We start from the raw sequence: 16,230 nt of genomic DNA on the forward strand, positions 1-16,230 counted from the left end.
TGCCTGCACACCTCCAGCGCCTCCCAGCTCCGCTCTCGATCACGCCGGGATAAGGCGTTCACCGCCTTGGGAAGGTTGTTTCCCGGCAGGTGCAAAGTGCTGAGGGTGCTGCACGGCTGCGACGGGCGAAGAGCAAGGAGAATCCAGGGTCTGAACCTGGCACCAGTGTAAACCAAAGCAGCTCTGGCTTCTCTGGAGTCCCTTCAGCTTTGTGCGGGTGTAACTGAGCCTGGAACCCGGCCCAGGGAGAGCGAAGCCGCTCAGCAGTGATTAACACAGTAAAATGCGAAAGTTATGTATCAGGCGGATTTCATGCGCTTCTTGCCTTGGGACAATTAGCATAAATTTAATAATTATTGCCCTGTTGCAGCAGCTGCTACCTAAGGAGCTGGGAGTGCTTTACAAATGCTCATTAGCTGCTGCCCTGCCTGGGGAGGTAGGTGAATAGTGCCCCTGTTTCACGGGTAGGAAAAGAGGAACAGAAAGCAGAAAGTGAGATGGCCGAGGTGCGGTACCCGGGTGGGTGCTCCCGTCCCTCCTCCGGCGCCTTCTCCAGCCCGGCTTGGCTCCGATCTGCCGGGCGGGCAGAGCTGGGGAGGGGGCTGCAGCAAGGCGAGAGCTCTCTATGTGCTGAGCAAGCGCTGCAGAAAATGGGTAATGTTCAACATTTCCTTTGCTGGTTCCCCAGTCACCACCCTGCCAGGAGATGGGGCTTCTCCCTCTTTGGGGAGAGCGAGGGCTGGCGTAGGCTGGTCGCTTGGGCACAGCACAGGGCACCTTGACCCAAGCGCCTGCATCCTGCTCCTCGATCAGACACTGGACGACCCGGGGCCTCCCGCGTGGGTCAGTCTGTGTCCGTTCTGCGGCAGGCTTCGTCCGTCTGAACCGCAAGCTCTTCCTGCGCGTGCACGCTGTGCAAAGCCCTCGGGGAGGCGTTCTCCGCCGGGGCCGCCATGCATTACCCCGTGTGAATAACAGCAAACCAGCGAGCTCTAGCCAAAGGGTAACCGATCAGATACCAGACTCTCTTATCGTGTTCCAGGGCACAGACAAAAGCTAGAAGACCAAGCCAAACCCTTCACCGAGCGCTACGGGGAGCTGGAACGGCTGCGCCAGACCATGAGAGTCACGCCGACAACACCCAACCCTCGCGGATCCCTCAGCACCCCAAGCCACTTCGGGTCCCAGGCTCAAACTCCAATACAAGGTAACTGGCTGGGTACCCCGGGCTGGCGTCGCACCCCGAACCCTCGTGCTCCCGACGTGGCTGGGCAGGGAGCGGAACCGTCCCAGCCGAGCAGGCTTCCCTCCAGATGGTATTTTAGGGCTGGACTCCAGCTCTCCCCGGGGTAGGGAGCCCTTCAGGGACAAGCAGGGAGGGGTTTAGTTGGTTTTCTTGACCCTGGAAGCCTTTTTGCACCCATTAAATCAGCAGATGGCTGCTGAATCATAAACCCAGGTGATTTTGCTGTGTGCACCATTATATTTGGGCTCCTAGGAAAAAACTGAGCAGTTTCAGGAGGAATGCAAGGGAGGTCAGAGCAACACGCTTTGAAGCCAGTAGCTTCTTTGACGCGAAGGCACCCGTGTAGACGGTTAAGCATCAACTAGAAAGGGTGTATTATACTTTACATGCTAATCCAAATGGTTTCTTATCTTGTTGCATTGTGTTTATGCCAAGTCTGGTGATCCATCACCCAGCCCCAGCATAATTCCCCACACATATGCACACCTGCATGGGCGCACGCGTGCGCGCACACAGAGCCTTTGCTCTTCCCTTGTTTGCCAGCAGCAGAGCTGAGCCCTTGGGCGTTCCCCGTGAATCTGCATCGTAGCTCGTTGCCAGGGAAGAGGTAGGAACTGCCACCAGAGTTACCCGAGAGAAGTTGGTCTGCTAATTCCCATGCGTCTGAATTTCAGCCCCCAAAGTAAGCACGGGGTTGAAAACACCCAGCTGCCTTGCCGCTCGCAGCATGCAGCGCAGCCAGACGCCACCGCGATGTATTAAGAGAGACCGTTTCCCTCTTTGCACGTGAGACGTGCTCCTTTTCCGTGCATTTTTCATCTTGGCGTTGTTTCCTTTGAAAAATCAGCAGAAATACTAGTGGGGATTTAAGGGTTGGTATTTAAGATGTTTGCATTTTGAGTTTTGGTGATTGGAAGGTTTCACGCCGAAAAGTTCCAAAAGCCTTTATGCTGCATTTTCAGAAGTGACGTAGATGTTTCAAAACCTCAGTGTCATTGGCAAAGAGGGTGTCTCGGGCGCAAAAACATGTTTGAAAATGTTACTTGAACTGTAAAAGCTGCCCCGCTCCTCCCAGCCCAAAATTACAGTGAAAATTTAATTTATTTCTCATTGAAATGCAAATCTTTATGCTTGGAATTTTCATTGATATTAGCATGGTTTATGAGAAGAACCTGGGCATTTTGTGTAGGATTATCATTTGATTTTTGTTTCTAGAAGCAAGAGGGAGAGAGAGAGAGAGAGTTTTATAGGCTCGTCTCATTGGCTGCATCATAAAGAAAGAGATTCTTGGGGGGAGAAAAAAAAGATGCGTATTTTCAACTAGCCCAGTCCCCTGTAGTGCCAGAAACCCAAAGAGTGTCGTTTGGAGCAAAAAAATCAGGTGATGACACAAATTCAACAAGAAAAAAATGAAACTGGCCACAAGCTACCATCCGTGCCAAACTCCCAAATGTCAAGTGACAGCAGGAGTGGAGACACACAAAATTAGCCATCTAAAATCGTTCCTGTGGAGCGAATCCAAAGCACCAGGAATGCTGCAAAAGGCAGTTCGTGCACGCTCTGCTCTTGGCTCTCTTCTTCCCAAGTTGGAGGAACTGTCTTAAAATTACTGCGGGTTCTTACCAGCATAACCGGGAGCAGAATCAGCTCAGTCATTTTAATCGCAGCCCTGTCCTTTTGACACAACGCTGACTATAACCAATCATAATCATAATAATAAAAAAACCTCTTTCTCTCACACACACACATGCCTTATTCACAAAGATCATAATTTTTACCCCAGCAAGTGGAGCCTGGCCCATGCCAAGAATAACACGGGAGTTAACAGGCCTGTAATTCTCGCGACTTGGCGCGTTCTTAGGTAACACGCACGAGAAGCCGATTAGCAAAAAGCATAACGAGATACTGGTTAGGAGGGATGAATGGGGCAAGCTGGAGTTCATCCGGCCCCCGCTACCTTTTACCTGGGTGCTTCCCAGCCTTCATGTTTTTAGTATCTTTGCAGCCTCATGCAGGGGTTAAAAGGGAGCAGGTTTTTCCCTCCGCGAGCACCTATGCCCGGCAGCACTCTGCTCGCGTGCCGGAGGCGGCTGGCCTCCCCATTCTGCTGACCAAGCAGTTTGTGTGAACGCTTCCTAATCCGCTTCTGGCAAAACCAGACTGGGGAGCCAAGATGCTCAGAAACAGCCTCGGCCATGGTGGGGGGATTCCAGCACCTCACATCCCTGCTCACAGCACATGGCGTTTGGGCTTTGACGCAGACAGGCAGATGGGAGACAGCATTTTATCTCTGGGAGGGTTCTTTGGAGACGTCTTTGCTCTGGCCCAGTCCAATCTTTCCTCCCTGGAGCGACGGCTGTGGCTGCAGTGGAGATCACGGCAAGGACGCTGGTGTAAATGGGAGAAGAATCTGGCCCTCAGCCATTTGCAGAAGACTTTCAGTAAAGCGGCCCCCGGAGGTTATAAATAGCCCCCATGTAAAATGAGCATCTTGAGGTTAAATGGTCTCAAACCAAAACCCTCCTGGAAGGAGAAAACCGATCATTTGTGAAGGACATGCCAGGAAACACGGGAGGAAAGCGCGCGCAGCACCGTGGCCGAGCAGGTCAGATCCTGCCCTCGCGCCTGGTGCCGGCATAGCTCAGTGGCTTTGGTCTTCCCTTACCCCATGCACACGGGCAGAGAATCAACCCCTTCTCATGCCTGTCTGCAAATGGGACAGGCATTTGCATCCCTCCACAGACCAGATTTCATTCCCGTTTCCACTGCTTTGCGGGGAAAGTGGGGTAATTCTGGGTTCACCCCAGCGTAGCCATGATGAGAATCTGGCCCTGTAGCCGGGCAGGTAGGACAGGCAGGCCCACATCTCGCATCAGCCAGCGCTGCTTCCCTGGCTCCGGCAGAGCAGAGCCGTTTGCCCCTGTTGAGGATTTGGCCCAATACTTCTCCAGTGAGGTCTGGAAAATCTGAGGTTTTGAAATCCCGTCTCTCCCGTCGCCGCAGCGAGATACCAAGCTGTCATTAGGATGGCTTGAAATGGTTCCTTATTATGGGGCACGCGAAGCCAGAGCCTTGCGTGCTTGCTTCATTTTGGGTTTTGTCTTCTAGCTTAAAAAAAAAAAAATGAAGTAGCTCTCAAAAGTGAAGCAAGATGTTAAAGGAACTTGCTTCTGCCCGCCTTTGGCTGCTTCTCGGGGCTGCTGTGCTCTGGGGAAGTGGGATGGTGACAGACACACGTCCTCCTGGGGAGAACTGGGATGGTCCCAGCGGCCCCGATGCTGGCCGCGAGGCTTTGCCCTCGCCTGCGTTTCGGCAGTGGGTCACGCTGAGCTGTTTTATTCCCCCTGCAGCAGAGGAGGGCCGCCCGCGCGGCCAGCTCCTGTGTTCTAGCTTTGTGGTGGAAACATCTTCACCCACTCAGAAGCAATTGTGTGCATTGTCCGGCAACGCGCAGGGGCCTTGCGTGCACGGGAACAATGGCAAAGTGATTTCAAAGCTGCTCAGTAACAGAGCAAGCTGGTTTGATTACTGCGCTAACAGCCCCTCGCAGACCTCGCATCGCTCTGGTGAGACCGAACTCCCCTGACTTCTCAGGGAGAGCAGTGAACGTGTGATCCTTGTGCAAACTCCGCACTGCCTCTCCCTGCCCCAGTGTCTCCTGAACACTGGGAGACGTTGTCTTTGCTGGTGAAAAGCTTTCAGATCTCCTGGTCTGGAATCCGCTCAGCTTTAACCAGCTTGATTTCCAAGCCGTTACTTAAAGCCAGCGCAAGGTTTTAAACATAGGCCAGTCATCAGCAGAATGCTTCCCCATGTGCATTTAAAGTAAAATCCCTCTCTCTTTTTCTTTTTAAATATACATTTTTAAAGTATTACATTACTTTTAAGAAGCCTCTTGGCATAGGCAGCGAGTGCCCTATTGTTTCCGAAATGCAACGTGGCTGCTCTGAGGTTAAGTCCTGAATTATGGGCCCAGCAAATACACTGAACTGCTGCTTCCTAATCCCGGTCCAGATCGACTTACGGTTTCTTTAAAATATCCGTTTCTTAATGGATGAAAACATTCTACCATGGGCAGAGACTAAATTGTTTCCAAAGGAAGCTAGGCAAGCATTAGTGGGAAGAAAACATATTGTGGGATTCGGCTTCGGCCTCAAAGGAAGGAGCGCGCTCACGATGGGTTTCCTGCCTGCTTTCAGGCCTCTGTGCCTATCTTTAAACTGCTTTCTGCGCCTCTCAATTACGTTTGCCCGCTGCGCCGTGGATGTCCCTTAAATGAATCTGGCATGTGATGGCCATCGGTGAACCACAGGCCAGTGCCGGACGGGAGCATCCTCCGAGAGCCAGCCCAAGCGCCCGCGGCTTTTGCCGCTGCCATGCAGCCACCCCCGTCTCCCAGCCACAGCCCAGCTGAAGGGCTGCAGTTCGTACGAAACAGCAGGCGAGTTTGCAACGAGCCTGGCTGGATTTGCCTCAGGCTCCGGGGATGCCATCCTGCCTTTGGCGTGGGATTTTCGAATGCGTTGGGATCCTCGCTGCCAGGTGAGGAGCCTCCCGCCAGGGTCCCGCTGCAGGAGGGCACTGCCCGCGTTGCCGGCTGCGGGGCAGCCCAGGAGCGGCACAGCGCGGCGGGAACCCTCTCCTGTCATCCCCATCGCCCTCCCCTATCCGCCCGCCGCTCCGCAGTGGGTTTCCCATGGCAGACTTGGCCTGGCCCAAACCTGCTCGGCAGGCAAGGTGGTCTAGCTGCAGGCTGGGTTGTAAATTCAGCAACCTCCTTTTATGTAGTCAGGGCTTGTTAATTTTTTTTTAATACTCTTTGAATAGAGGTAAAGAGCAAAGCGCAGGCAGGCCAGAGGGAGCGCCTGCAACCAAGGGAGCGTTTCCAGTTCAGCCCACCCACCCGCTCCAATTAGCACCGTTAGCTGCTTCGTTAGCTTTGCGGGACAGAGTGGCGGGGATTGAGCCCGATGCGGTGCATGCGGGGCAGAGGAGGGCCCTTGGGATGGCGAGGGGAAAAGGGAGGCTGTCGCGGGAGAGGAAGCTTGGGAGAGCCTGGCTTGTTTAGTCTAGCAAAAGGCAGGCTAGGAGCAGAGCTGCTTGCTCGTGTAAATACATCCAGGGGGTAAACACCAGGGAGGGAGAGGAGCTAATGTAAGCTATGAAGGACAGTGCTGGCACAGGAGATGGGGCTGAACTCGGCCCCAAATAAATCCAGACTGGGCGTTAGAAGCAGGATGGGTCCAACGAACAGCTGGGAGCATCCCAATGGACCTTGCAGAGGAGGCTGAGATGTGGTGCGTGATTCACTGAGCTGGGAATACCTGGGAATTTCCCTGCCTCCCTGCCCTGCCCGCCTGTATAGACCAGGAGGCTGTTGCCCAGGGTATTTGGGGTCTGACTGAAAGCACAGGGAGAGGGCCCAGGTGAGCGGAGTTAAGGTGTGCGATGCTGACCGGGGTAGGTCTGGGGGCTGAGTGTGTGTCTGCATGGCAGCACGCAGTGATCTGAAAATAATTAGGAAACTGAGCAGCAAATGTGCTCAGCGATCTCGAGGCAGTGCCTGGCGATGCTGTGATAAGCGACGTGTGCTGTTGTGTTTTGGTTTGGAGTTGGTTTTTTTTTTTTTCAGACTCTGCAGAGGAAGTACTTGCACCCAGTTCGTGAGCTGGTTATATCAGATACAGAACAATCGCTCCATGGGCGTGTGTAACAACGGATGCTGTTCACACCCTCATTTTTTTTCAACACCTCCCCTCCTCCCCCGAAATAAATTTTGCTCTATTTTTTGGGGGGTAGGAGGAAGGGGCCGTTTTCTTTTTTAGTTGGCTGTGACTTGGAAACGAATGAACTTGTTAACATACATGACAGAGGCGTGAGAGCGTGCCTGCACGCGTGGGTGGGGAGAAGAGCGGCGCCTTCTCTAGAGATGAGCTGAGTCTTCAGAGATCAAATGCGTCTCGTGCGCCTTCCCGTACAGAACATTCTCTCTGTCTTTGGCCACCTGCCTCCCCCTGCTCCCAGATGGAGCTGTTATGATCAGGGGAAGGAAGCAGAGAGGAAGAGAGGTCAGAAAAATGCTGAAAGACAACTTGGAGGTCCAAGCATCACAGAAACTAGTAGAGAAAAAATAGCTGAAGGTATACACAGAGAGAAGATTTCTGTCCCCGCTCTGTCTCACACATGCGTGCGTATTATATACATAAGCATAAAGTATCATTAGTGTTTACGTTGTCGTCAGTCACCATGGAATGAGACAGGAAAGGAGGGGTTTTTTTTCCCCCGGGCTATATTTTTCATGACAATTTTGCAAAGCATGTATATGCATATAAATCAAACAGTGATATATGGGCAGGCTGAAGATATTTGTATATTCTATACACTTGGAGAGTGCCACACGATCAAGTTCCCTTTAAATTTCCTTTTTTCTCTCTGCGTGTACCACACACTACGAGTATTTATGTGTGTGTAATACACACACTTGCATAGGTTTGTTGCTGACTTTATTCAATAGGCCACTGCGTGTTCCTCACGTCTCTAAAATAGGGACCAGGGAGCGATATCTCGGGTGCTGTGGAATTGCGCAGGTTCCACGCGTCACTGCAGGGCCCCAGATGAGCTGATAATCTCCTGCTGCTGTACGCTGAGCCCCAGTGCAGTGCTCTGCTCTTGTTAGTTGTCCCTCAAAGCTCTTTCCACGCTGCAGCACTGATGAGATCTCAACGTTGCTTTTGCTGCCCTTTCCTCCCTCCAAGCAGAACAGCTATTTTCCTGGGTTTGGAGGCAGTGGAAGCCCCCACCGCTCCGCTGGGATGGACGCACATCAGTGCCATTAGTCCCTAAAACCTCTTGCAGGGTCCATTGCCTCGGCTCCACGAAGGCTTCCGAGGAACTCAGAGCAGATCCACCAGTCCTGACCCAGCAAGGGCATAGGGACCAGTTTCACTCCATCCAAGGCAGCTCCCAAACCCGGCATCGTGTTAAGGGAGGTGGCTGAACACACCCAGAGAAACCTCTGTGGTCGGCAGCCTCACGAACCAGCCTCCCCATTTCTGTGCTCGCCGCCCTGGCCGGCTCTGCCACAAACCAGCCGAGGTTTAGCTCCCATCAGAGCAGCTCTCTGCATTTATCTCCTCGCCACCCACCCAAGAAAAGACCCATGTTGTCTCCAAGGCGAAAAGAAAGCCGCTGTGTCACTTGAATGCGGTTGTTTTATCTGGAAAGGGGCTGAGTGGCTTTGAAAGCCTGTTTCTATCCGGCTCCGCGTGCGGGGGGACTTGGGGGTCCTCAAAAGGTGCAAATTGCAGCTGCACAATTAAATAACGGGGTGTGTCCCGGCCTCCGCGGTCCCCTGGGCAGCACAGCCCTAACGAGGAGACAGTGGCATTACTAATCAGGGCTTTGACCTTTACATGGCTTTTATTTAATACACATTCCACACTTCCCCAAACTCCCATCCAAAACATTGACATTTCCGCTGATAGATTGGGTCAGATTTTGGAGTAGTTGGGGGACTCAATTCACTCTTACAATGGTTAAATTCTTACAGCTAAATGGGCTTATTCAGTTAGTGCAGCAGCTGGTGTGATTTTGAGAAGAAAATAAACATTTCCTTCAAATATTTTGATTGGCAACTGGACAACTGAAATACTCAAGCTCAGATTGCCAGGGTCCAAAAAAGCACACGGGGTCTGGACGGCGAGTGAGCGAGGCAGACCGTAGTAAATCCTCCGAGGCAGCGCTACCACGCAGATGTGTGCGCACTGCGCTGGGCTCTGCCGGGGACGGGGACTGGGATGGGGACGTGATTTTTAAAGCCGGCTGTGATTCTGAAGGGCACGCAGGCCTGAGGGTCGAGCTTCACCCGCTCCTGTTTCCCTGGCGCTGGCTTAGCGCGTCGCGTGCAGCGGGTGGCCGCGGGTGGCTGGGCGCGACGGAGCGTTGCGTTGCGTTGCTGCCAAGTTAGGTGGCTATGGAGGCTGTTAATGGCGATGCTTTGGTGGAACCTTGCTGGGCCTGTGCCGGCAAGGATGCAGGGCAGGAGGGCCCGTGTCCCCGGCTGGGGCTGCGGGCATGGGGCTGCGTGGCCCCAAACCGCGTGGATCCGTGAGGCGGAGGGGCGGCCCTGAGGGGGCGGCCTGAGGCGGAGGGGCAGCCCTGGGGTGCAGGGGGCGGGACGGGGGCAGCTGTGGGGTGCAGGGGGCGGGACGGGGGCAGCCCTGAGCCCCCTCCCCCCCGCCCCGGACGGCGCAGGGCTCCCCGCCGCGTGCCGCTCCCCGCCTGGCGCCGGCCGCGCGCTCCCCCTAGCGGCCGCCTCGCGCCGCGGCCCCTGCTGGCGGCGGAACCGGCCGCGGCCGCGGTTTCTCCTCAGCCGGTCGCCGCCTGCCCCCGGCCCGGGCCCTGCGGGGAGCGAACCGGGCCGTGGGCACCGTGGCGGTGGCTAACGAGGAGGCTCCGGAGGGAACCGGGCTCCGCCAGTCGGCTCGGTGCCTCGGCCCGGCGGCGGCCGCCTCAGCGGCTCTTCCCGCCTGAGCGGCGCGGCGCGCAGCGGGGACGTGCCGGCGTCGCTGCCGCCGGGGCTGCCGAGGGCCACGGGGAAACAGACCGGCATTATGCGGCAGGGCAGGCCGGTGTCTGGCTGCCACAGCCGGGGAAGGCCGAACAGCCCCCTGTAGCTCAGAGACAAAATACACAAGTGGTTTTTGTTTTCTGGGCGTGTTTGGTGTTTGGTTTTTTAGCCTCAGAGTAGCCAGGGAGAGCTGGAGCTTTATTCTGGGCCAGACTTTTAAGCCCAAGGGCCAGCAAAGATGAAAGCGAGTTGGTCATCGTCGCCTGGATGACCCACTCGCTCCGCCGGGCCGTGGAGTGCCCTGGCCAGGCCAAGGGGTTTGCTGTCTAAGAGATTCGCACAGAGCCTTCAAAATAATTTAAAAAAAAAAAGCCTTTGAGTGTGTTATAGAGGAGATGTGCCCTGAGCACTTTGGGTTTTTTTCAATTTCCATTTTATTGAATATTATTTCTGGGCACGTGAAGGCTAAGGAAGGAGCGCGGTCTGATCACTGAGGATTGCCATTGCAAGGCAGCGAGCAGCAGTCCGGGTTTTCTGGGGGCTGGGAGGGGATTTTGGGGCTGCTCTCAGTTTTTTTAGGCAGAACAGTCCTGCTTCTTGGACTGCAGTGGCAGGGCTGCGTGCATGTAAGGGGGCAGCACTCAGAAAAACAGCACTTTTTCCCTCCAGTCCAAGTTCAGCCAGCATTGTGGCCCCATGGTCCTGCCTTATCCCGTGATGTTGCTGGATTGCTAAAGCTACGGGCTCTGGTCAAGCCGCTTCTTGCAGAGCTGGTCTCCAGGCCTCAGCTCACAGCACCTGACAGCAGTTCTGGTGCTGCTTTTGCGGTAGCATGGCTTTGGGATGGGGTAGAGCATCCTGCCGGCAGGCGGAGATGTGAAATCAGGTTGCTTTGGTCAGTTGGGAGCATTTTTTGCAGTGTAGTGCTCTTCCAGACGGCTCAAGCGTGCTGCCCCCCTACATAGCATGTCAGAGGGACGGCCCTGCGGGCGGGCAGCCACTTCCACGCTCGGCTCAGCTACATCCAGTCCAGGTGTGTGCAGAGTGGCGCGGTTCGTGACAGCTTTGAGCTGCACCTCTCTTATCTCGCACCGAAGCCGCAGCCATGTTTACAAACCAGGTGCTCTCCCGCCTTTCTCCTTCATGGAGCCTGCGTGGGAAGGCAGGCGCTGCCGATCGCCCGCAAAATGGCTAGAGGGGAGGGAGGAACCTCCCTTCCCCTTCTCCTTCCAGCGGCCACGGCTGAAGGACTCACCTGGGACGAGAAAGAGGGTTCAGAGCAAATCCCCTCCCTATCTGCTCCTCCAGAGCATGCCCTTGCCACTGGTTAGCTGTAAGGGATGAACTCGAGTATTTTTTCCTGGGGAAATGCTGCAGGGCCTAGAACACCAGCCCTGAGAAGTTAAAAGTGCTTCATCGTAATAAATATATATAAACCACACATCCCTATGCGAGCATAGCAAATGTACGATTATGGGACTGTGTACGGCAGCGTGTGTATGTGTATCTAACACCAACGAGCATGTTTATCATATTCGTCTCACACATTTTCTTGCCTGGAGTCGATTCAAAATCCAGCTGATGTGACCCAAAAAAGTCACTGAGATGACATCCCACTGCCAAAGCAGGCACAATGCCCCAGCTTTTAACAGGGAAAAACAGGGGTTTGGGGAGTGAACCAAAGGGACGAAGAGCCACCTCCAGCTGGCCGAGGCTTCGAGCTCAGCACGCTTTGGGCTAGAACTGCTCTTTCTAGAGACTGCCGTCTCGTGAGGGGTGTTAAAAGGCTAAGAAAAAGGCACAACTGCGGTGTTTTTAGCCACGTCCTCCTGCAGAGTCGGTGCCAGTGCTAGGCATGGGCTACTGCGGTCCTCAAAGCATCTGCTAGTCTGGATTCTCACCTCCAACCTGGGCTTCCCGCAGAAGGACAGGACCCAGCAGCAGTGGGCAGAGGCCCCTTTCCAGTTACAAGCTGGCTGCAACCCCCTTTGGGTTTAGACCCCCCCCAAGAGGAGGCTGGGGGAGATCCAGCATCCGAGGGGTATGGCCCCACCATGCTGACCCAAATCTCCCTTCCCCCAGCCGAGGAAAGCCTGACTTTCTCACTCTCTTTATCCTCTTGGAAGGAGAAAAATACACAGAGAACTCAAGCAGAGGGATGTTGTGGCTCCTAGCTTGGGAGTTTCCAGCTGAGTGTTTATCAGCTCCATCCCCCGATGGTATCGGCACGCACAGGCCACCCACACAAAGGCTTAGCAGGCTGGTCTGGACTGCAGCTTTTCCTCGCCGTCTCCGTGTGTGTGTACACCACCGACTATCTTGGGGACCGGCCGTCTGGGGCCCGCATCCATTTATTTACTGCACAGCTGATGTAATAGCTAAACATTTTTTTTCTGTGTTTATGGGGTGTGTTTTTTTAATCTGCCAGAGAGGAATAGACCCCTAGAGAAGTCAGCTTAGTCGTGTCCCTTCTTGGATAGGAAACAACAAATTTTAGGACAGGAAATGGGAACAACTTAAACAAATGAGTTTAGGATTTTTGCATTTGAGTTCCCCAGCTCTCTTCCCCGTCAAATCCAAGAGATGCTTTTCTCTTTGACTTTTAATTCCTCGGGCAGGGGGTGGCCCGGGCTATGGAACAAACTCCACAAGGCTCAAAGGTAGTCCTCTAACCACCCGCTTTCTTCTTCCACCCCAACAGGCACGTCAGATCTGAGCCCTTTCTCTGACCCCCGGCAGTTCGACCGCTCCTTCGCAACGCTGCCGGCTCTCACCGAGACCAGGTTCTCCGACCCGCGGATGCACTACCCCGGCGCCATGTCCGCTGCCTTCCCTTACACCGCAACGCCCTCCGCCACGGGCATTGGAGGCATCAGCATGACCAGCATGCCCACCACGACGCGTTTCCACCACACTTACCTGCCGCCCCCCTACCCCGGCTCCACGCAAAACCAAAGTGGACCCTTCCAGGCCAACCCCTCTCCCTACCATTTGTACTACGGCACGTCTTCAGGCTCCTACCAGTTCTCCATGGTGGCGGGCGGTGAGCGATCCCCCACGCGGATGCTCTCTTCTTGTACAAGTGCTTCAGCAGGGAACAACTTAATGAATCCCAGCCTGGGCAATCAGAATGACGGGGTGGATGCAGACGGGAGTCACAGTAACTCACCAACGACCATGACGACTACTGGGAGGATGGATGAGTCAGTCTGGAGACCCTACTAAGGGGAATGCAACTGGGCACCGATGGCTTTAACTTAATCAGCCACTGTTATGTTACTCCTTTTGGTAGTAAATAGAGCAAAATCATTCCTAGGGAAAAGGTAAACCAAAGTCTCCCAAACCAAAAGCAAACCAGGATCCTCTGCATGCAAGCGTGGGCAGACATCAAGCGAAGACGGATCAGGATTTACGTTGTGTTTCATGATGAATGTCCACGAGGCTTGAATTTGTCGCTTGATGTGGTTCCTTTTGTATGTTATATGGATTGTACATAGGGAGAAAAAAAAAAAAAAAGAGAACATGTGGAATCAGATGTTTGTTTCTTGCAGAACACTTTTCAGTCATCTCACTCGCACCTCTTCCCCGCACAAAGTATTCAAATGTTATGAAAAGCTCACCCTTCTTCTGCTGAATGTTTCAGAGAAGAGAAAAGACCAGGGAGTCATCGAAGCCGTCTCTCTGCCAATGCAGGAAGACTGAACTGAAAAAAAAAAGAAACCCCCCTGTTGTCTCCTCTCCTTCCCTTTCCAGCAGCACAGGGCCCCGACCACGAAAGCGCTCCGGGACGACGCCAGAGCCGTGCACGGTGTGCGAGAGCCTGGCTTACAGCACAACTGCGGGGACGCGGCCCTCCTCGTGGGTCGGCCGGCGTCAGCCATGTGAACGAGAGCTGTGATGTGTTTGTAGTATTTGTTGTTGATGACAGAGGCTGTGTTGTTCATTTTTATCATTGTCGTTGTTTTTAAAACAGTAACATGGCTGATCCCGTGCCTGACAGCCCCTCTCTCCTGTATGTTTACATAAGAGATGTACTTTTTACCAGACGTGCTTGTTTTGTTTTGTTTGCTCTTCTGTCCTGACCTCACCATTCAACTCTTTGTTCCTCTTAGCAAATCTCAGTGATGGTGGCTGAAGCGAAGGCGGCGCTCGGGACAATCCAAGACGTATGAGACGCACTTCCCAGCGCGTTAGCTGCCAAAGGGACTCGGGAGCCTTTGGCAGGACCCTGCCACTGGTCTCTGGGTCTCCCTTTCATCCCCTCTGAGTGGCGACACAGGCAGCTGGTGGCAAAGCATCATATTTCTCCTATGATTCTTTCCCACATTTTCACCCAGAGCGGATTGATAGATGCTAACTTTTTTTAATTAAGAAACTAGGTACACTTGTCAGCTCGTACTGAAAGCTCTAGCTGAGATTTGGAGAAAGGAGTAATTTCTACTCAGCCCCTTGGTGGTGGGAATATTGTGAAGCAATGTTGTGTAGCCTTTTCCGGCCCCTCGCCTCCTTTCCTTCCCCCCACAAGCGACCCAGCGCACGGGTATCTTGCTGTAGCTGAAGAAGGGGCACTAAAGGTACCGCCGGCCCCTCGGCAGCTGGTTGCAGCGCGCGGCGTTGGGAAGAACCATGTCCCCCAAGCACCACACACCCTTGTAGCCGATACCAAAGAGATTGTGACCTGAACGGGACCGCAACCAGAGGTCATAGGCAGCCGGAGGGGTGGCAGGGGCTGCCCCAGGGCCGGGTTAGTGGCCTGGCTCTGATGCACGCCGCAGGGTTATGTGACCTGCCACAAGCTGGGTGTGCTTTCTGCCGGTGTGGGAATTCGGGCTGGATTTGGGATTCCACATGCCGGCAGGGCTGAGGGTGTGCGGGCAGGTTCCCAAGCAGCACCTGACTGTGGTACCCACTGCCCTCCGGAGCCTACCCTGCAGCAGGGGACAGGGACTGTCCAGGTCTCAGTGCCACCAGTAACGAGGTCTTTTTTTTTTTTTTTTTTTTTTTTTTTTTTTTTTTAATGAACATAAGAAAATTGAAACCCCACAGCTGCTCTCCCAGCCCCTCTGACTAAGTTACACCATTACAGCCCTGCCACCCATCGCCAGTTCTCAGCTGGCAGCGTCAGCATTCGGTTGAAGTACAGCACGCTGTAATTGCACTACCACGTCAAGACTGGAGCAAGACATCCTGGCTTTGTTGGAAAGCTGTGATGACCACTCATGAGTTAAATAAGCAACAAGAACAACAACTCTTTTAAATAATAATTTAAAAAAAAAAAAAAAAGCCCTACCCCAGCAAAACTGCAACCTTCACTTGCCTTAGCGACAGCGAGCGCCCCTCCGGTGCTCGCCGGCCGTGGGAACTGGACCGCGGCAGCCTGTGTTTTGGTGCATTTACGGTTCTCATCCGATCGCGCCACTGATTGAAAGCACAAAGAAAACAAGGCATTCGTAGTACTAGGTTAATTTAAGACTTCGTAGAGAATTTTAAAAAAAGAAAATAATAAAAAGAATGGCAACAATGTTTTTATGACATATTGTCATGTGGAGGTGTAAGTATGTGCATCTCGTATGCAAATGGTCGCAAGACAGGCCAACGTTTTCTGCTTTGCACTATAATTTGCTTTTTAAAAAAATGCACAATCGCTTGTACAGTAAACCCCCTTTGTCTGGCTCACAGAATATTTAACTATAAAAATCTAATTTTTGGTCTTATTTGTTATAATAATATAATTCTTAAATGTGTTGAAGGATCCAATTCTTAATAATGCTTCTAATACTTGTATGTGCAGGGTGAAATAACAGCAACCTGGGGTGATGAGAACAAAGAGCTGTGTAGGTAAAGAAGGCTGAAGTTGTTGGTTTTTTTAATGGTGTCTTATGATGGACATTAAAACAGAATGCTAGAGGTACCAAATAATGTGGTTATTTGTGTAATCTGCCAGCCCTACTTGAAGGTAATGCCCTGTATTTAATATGTAGCCCACCTTTTTAACCTGTAGCACTTGTCAGGGGGAGGGGGGAGGCGGGGAGGGGGGAGAGGAAGAGGAGGGTCTGCTCCTGTTGAAGTCATTGGAAGAAGCTCTGCTGTGCTGGCCTCGCTGAGAACAGAGCCGGGCGCATGGAGCCGGCGCTGGTACGAAGCCACAGCAAGGTGGTCAGTTCTGCTTTCCGGTTACCAGTCGATGTTTGCATCCAATGTACGTGATCAGGCCTCCGTGTAATCATTTTAATGACTTTCCATGTGGAATAATAAATGTACGGTTACAAGCCTCCCCAGTGCCTCCCGCCTGCTCACTGCTCGCCGAGGGGAGCAGATCGTGTCTCAGCACGGAGGAGGGTTCGTCACACGGCTCTTTCTCCAGGGCCTGATTCTGGCGCCTCTCTGAGCATCCCGGTGCCCGGCTCCAGCGGCT

General features: G+C 53.4%; 1 protein-coding gene across 1 annotated transcript in view; it reads left to right on the forward strand.

The window, feature by feature from the left end:
- Positions 1 to 13,535, forward strand: part of RUNX3 (RUNX family transcription factor 3) — a 36,541-nt gene extending 23,006 nt beyond the window's left edge. The window contains exons 4-5 of the mRNA XM_086764977.1: positions 1,043 to 1,207; positions 12,517 to 13,535. Coding sequence (XP_086621103.1) covers positions 1,043 to 1,207; positions 12,517 to 13,040 — 689 coding nt within the window. The 3' untranslated portion in view covers positions 13,041 to 13,535. The remainder of the gene's footprint in view (positions 1 to 1,042; positions 1,208 to 12,516) is intronic.
- Positions 13,536 to 16,230: the final 2,695 nt, after the last annotated feature.

The sequence above is a fragment of the Chlamydotis macqueenii genome, chromosome 22, assembly GCF_036417535.1.
Source record: "Chlamydotis macqueenii isolate bChlMac1 chromosome 22, bChlMac1.mat, whole genome shotgun sequence".
Lineage (NCBI taxonomy): Eukaryota > Metazoa > Chordata > Aves > Otidiformes > Otididae > Chlamydotis > Chlamydotis macqueenii.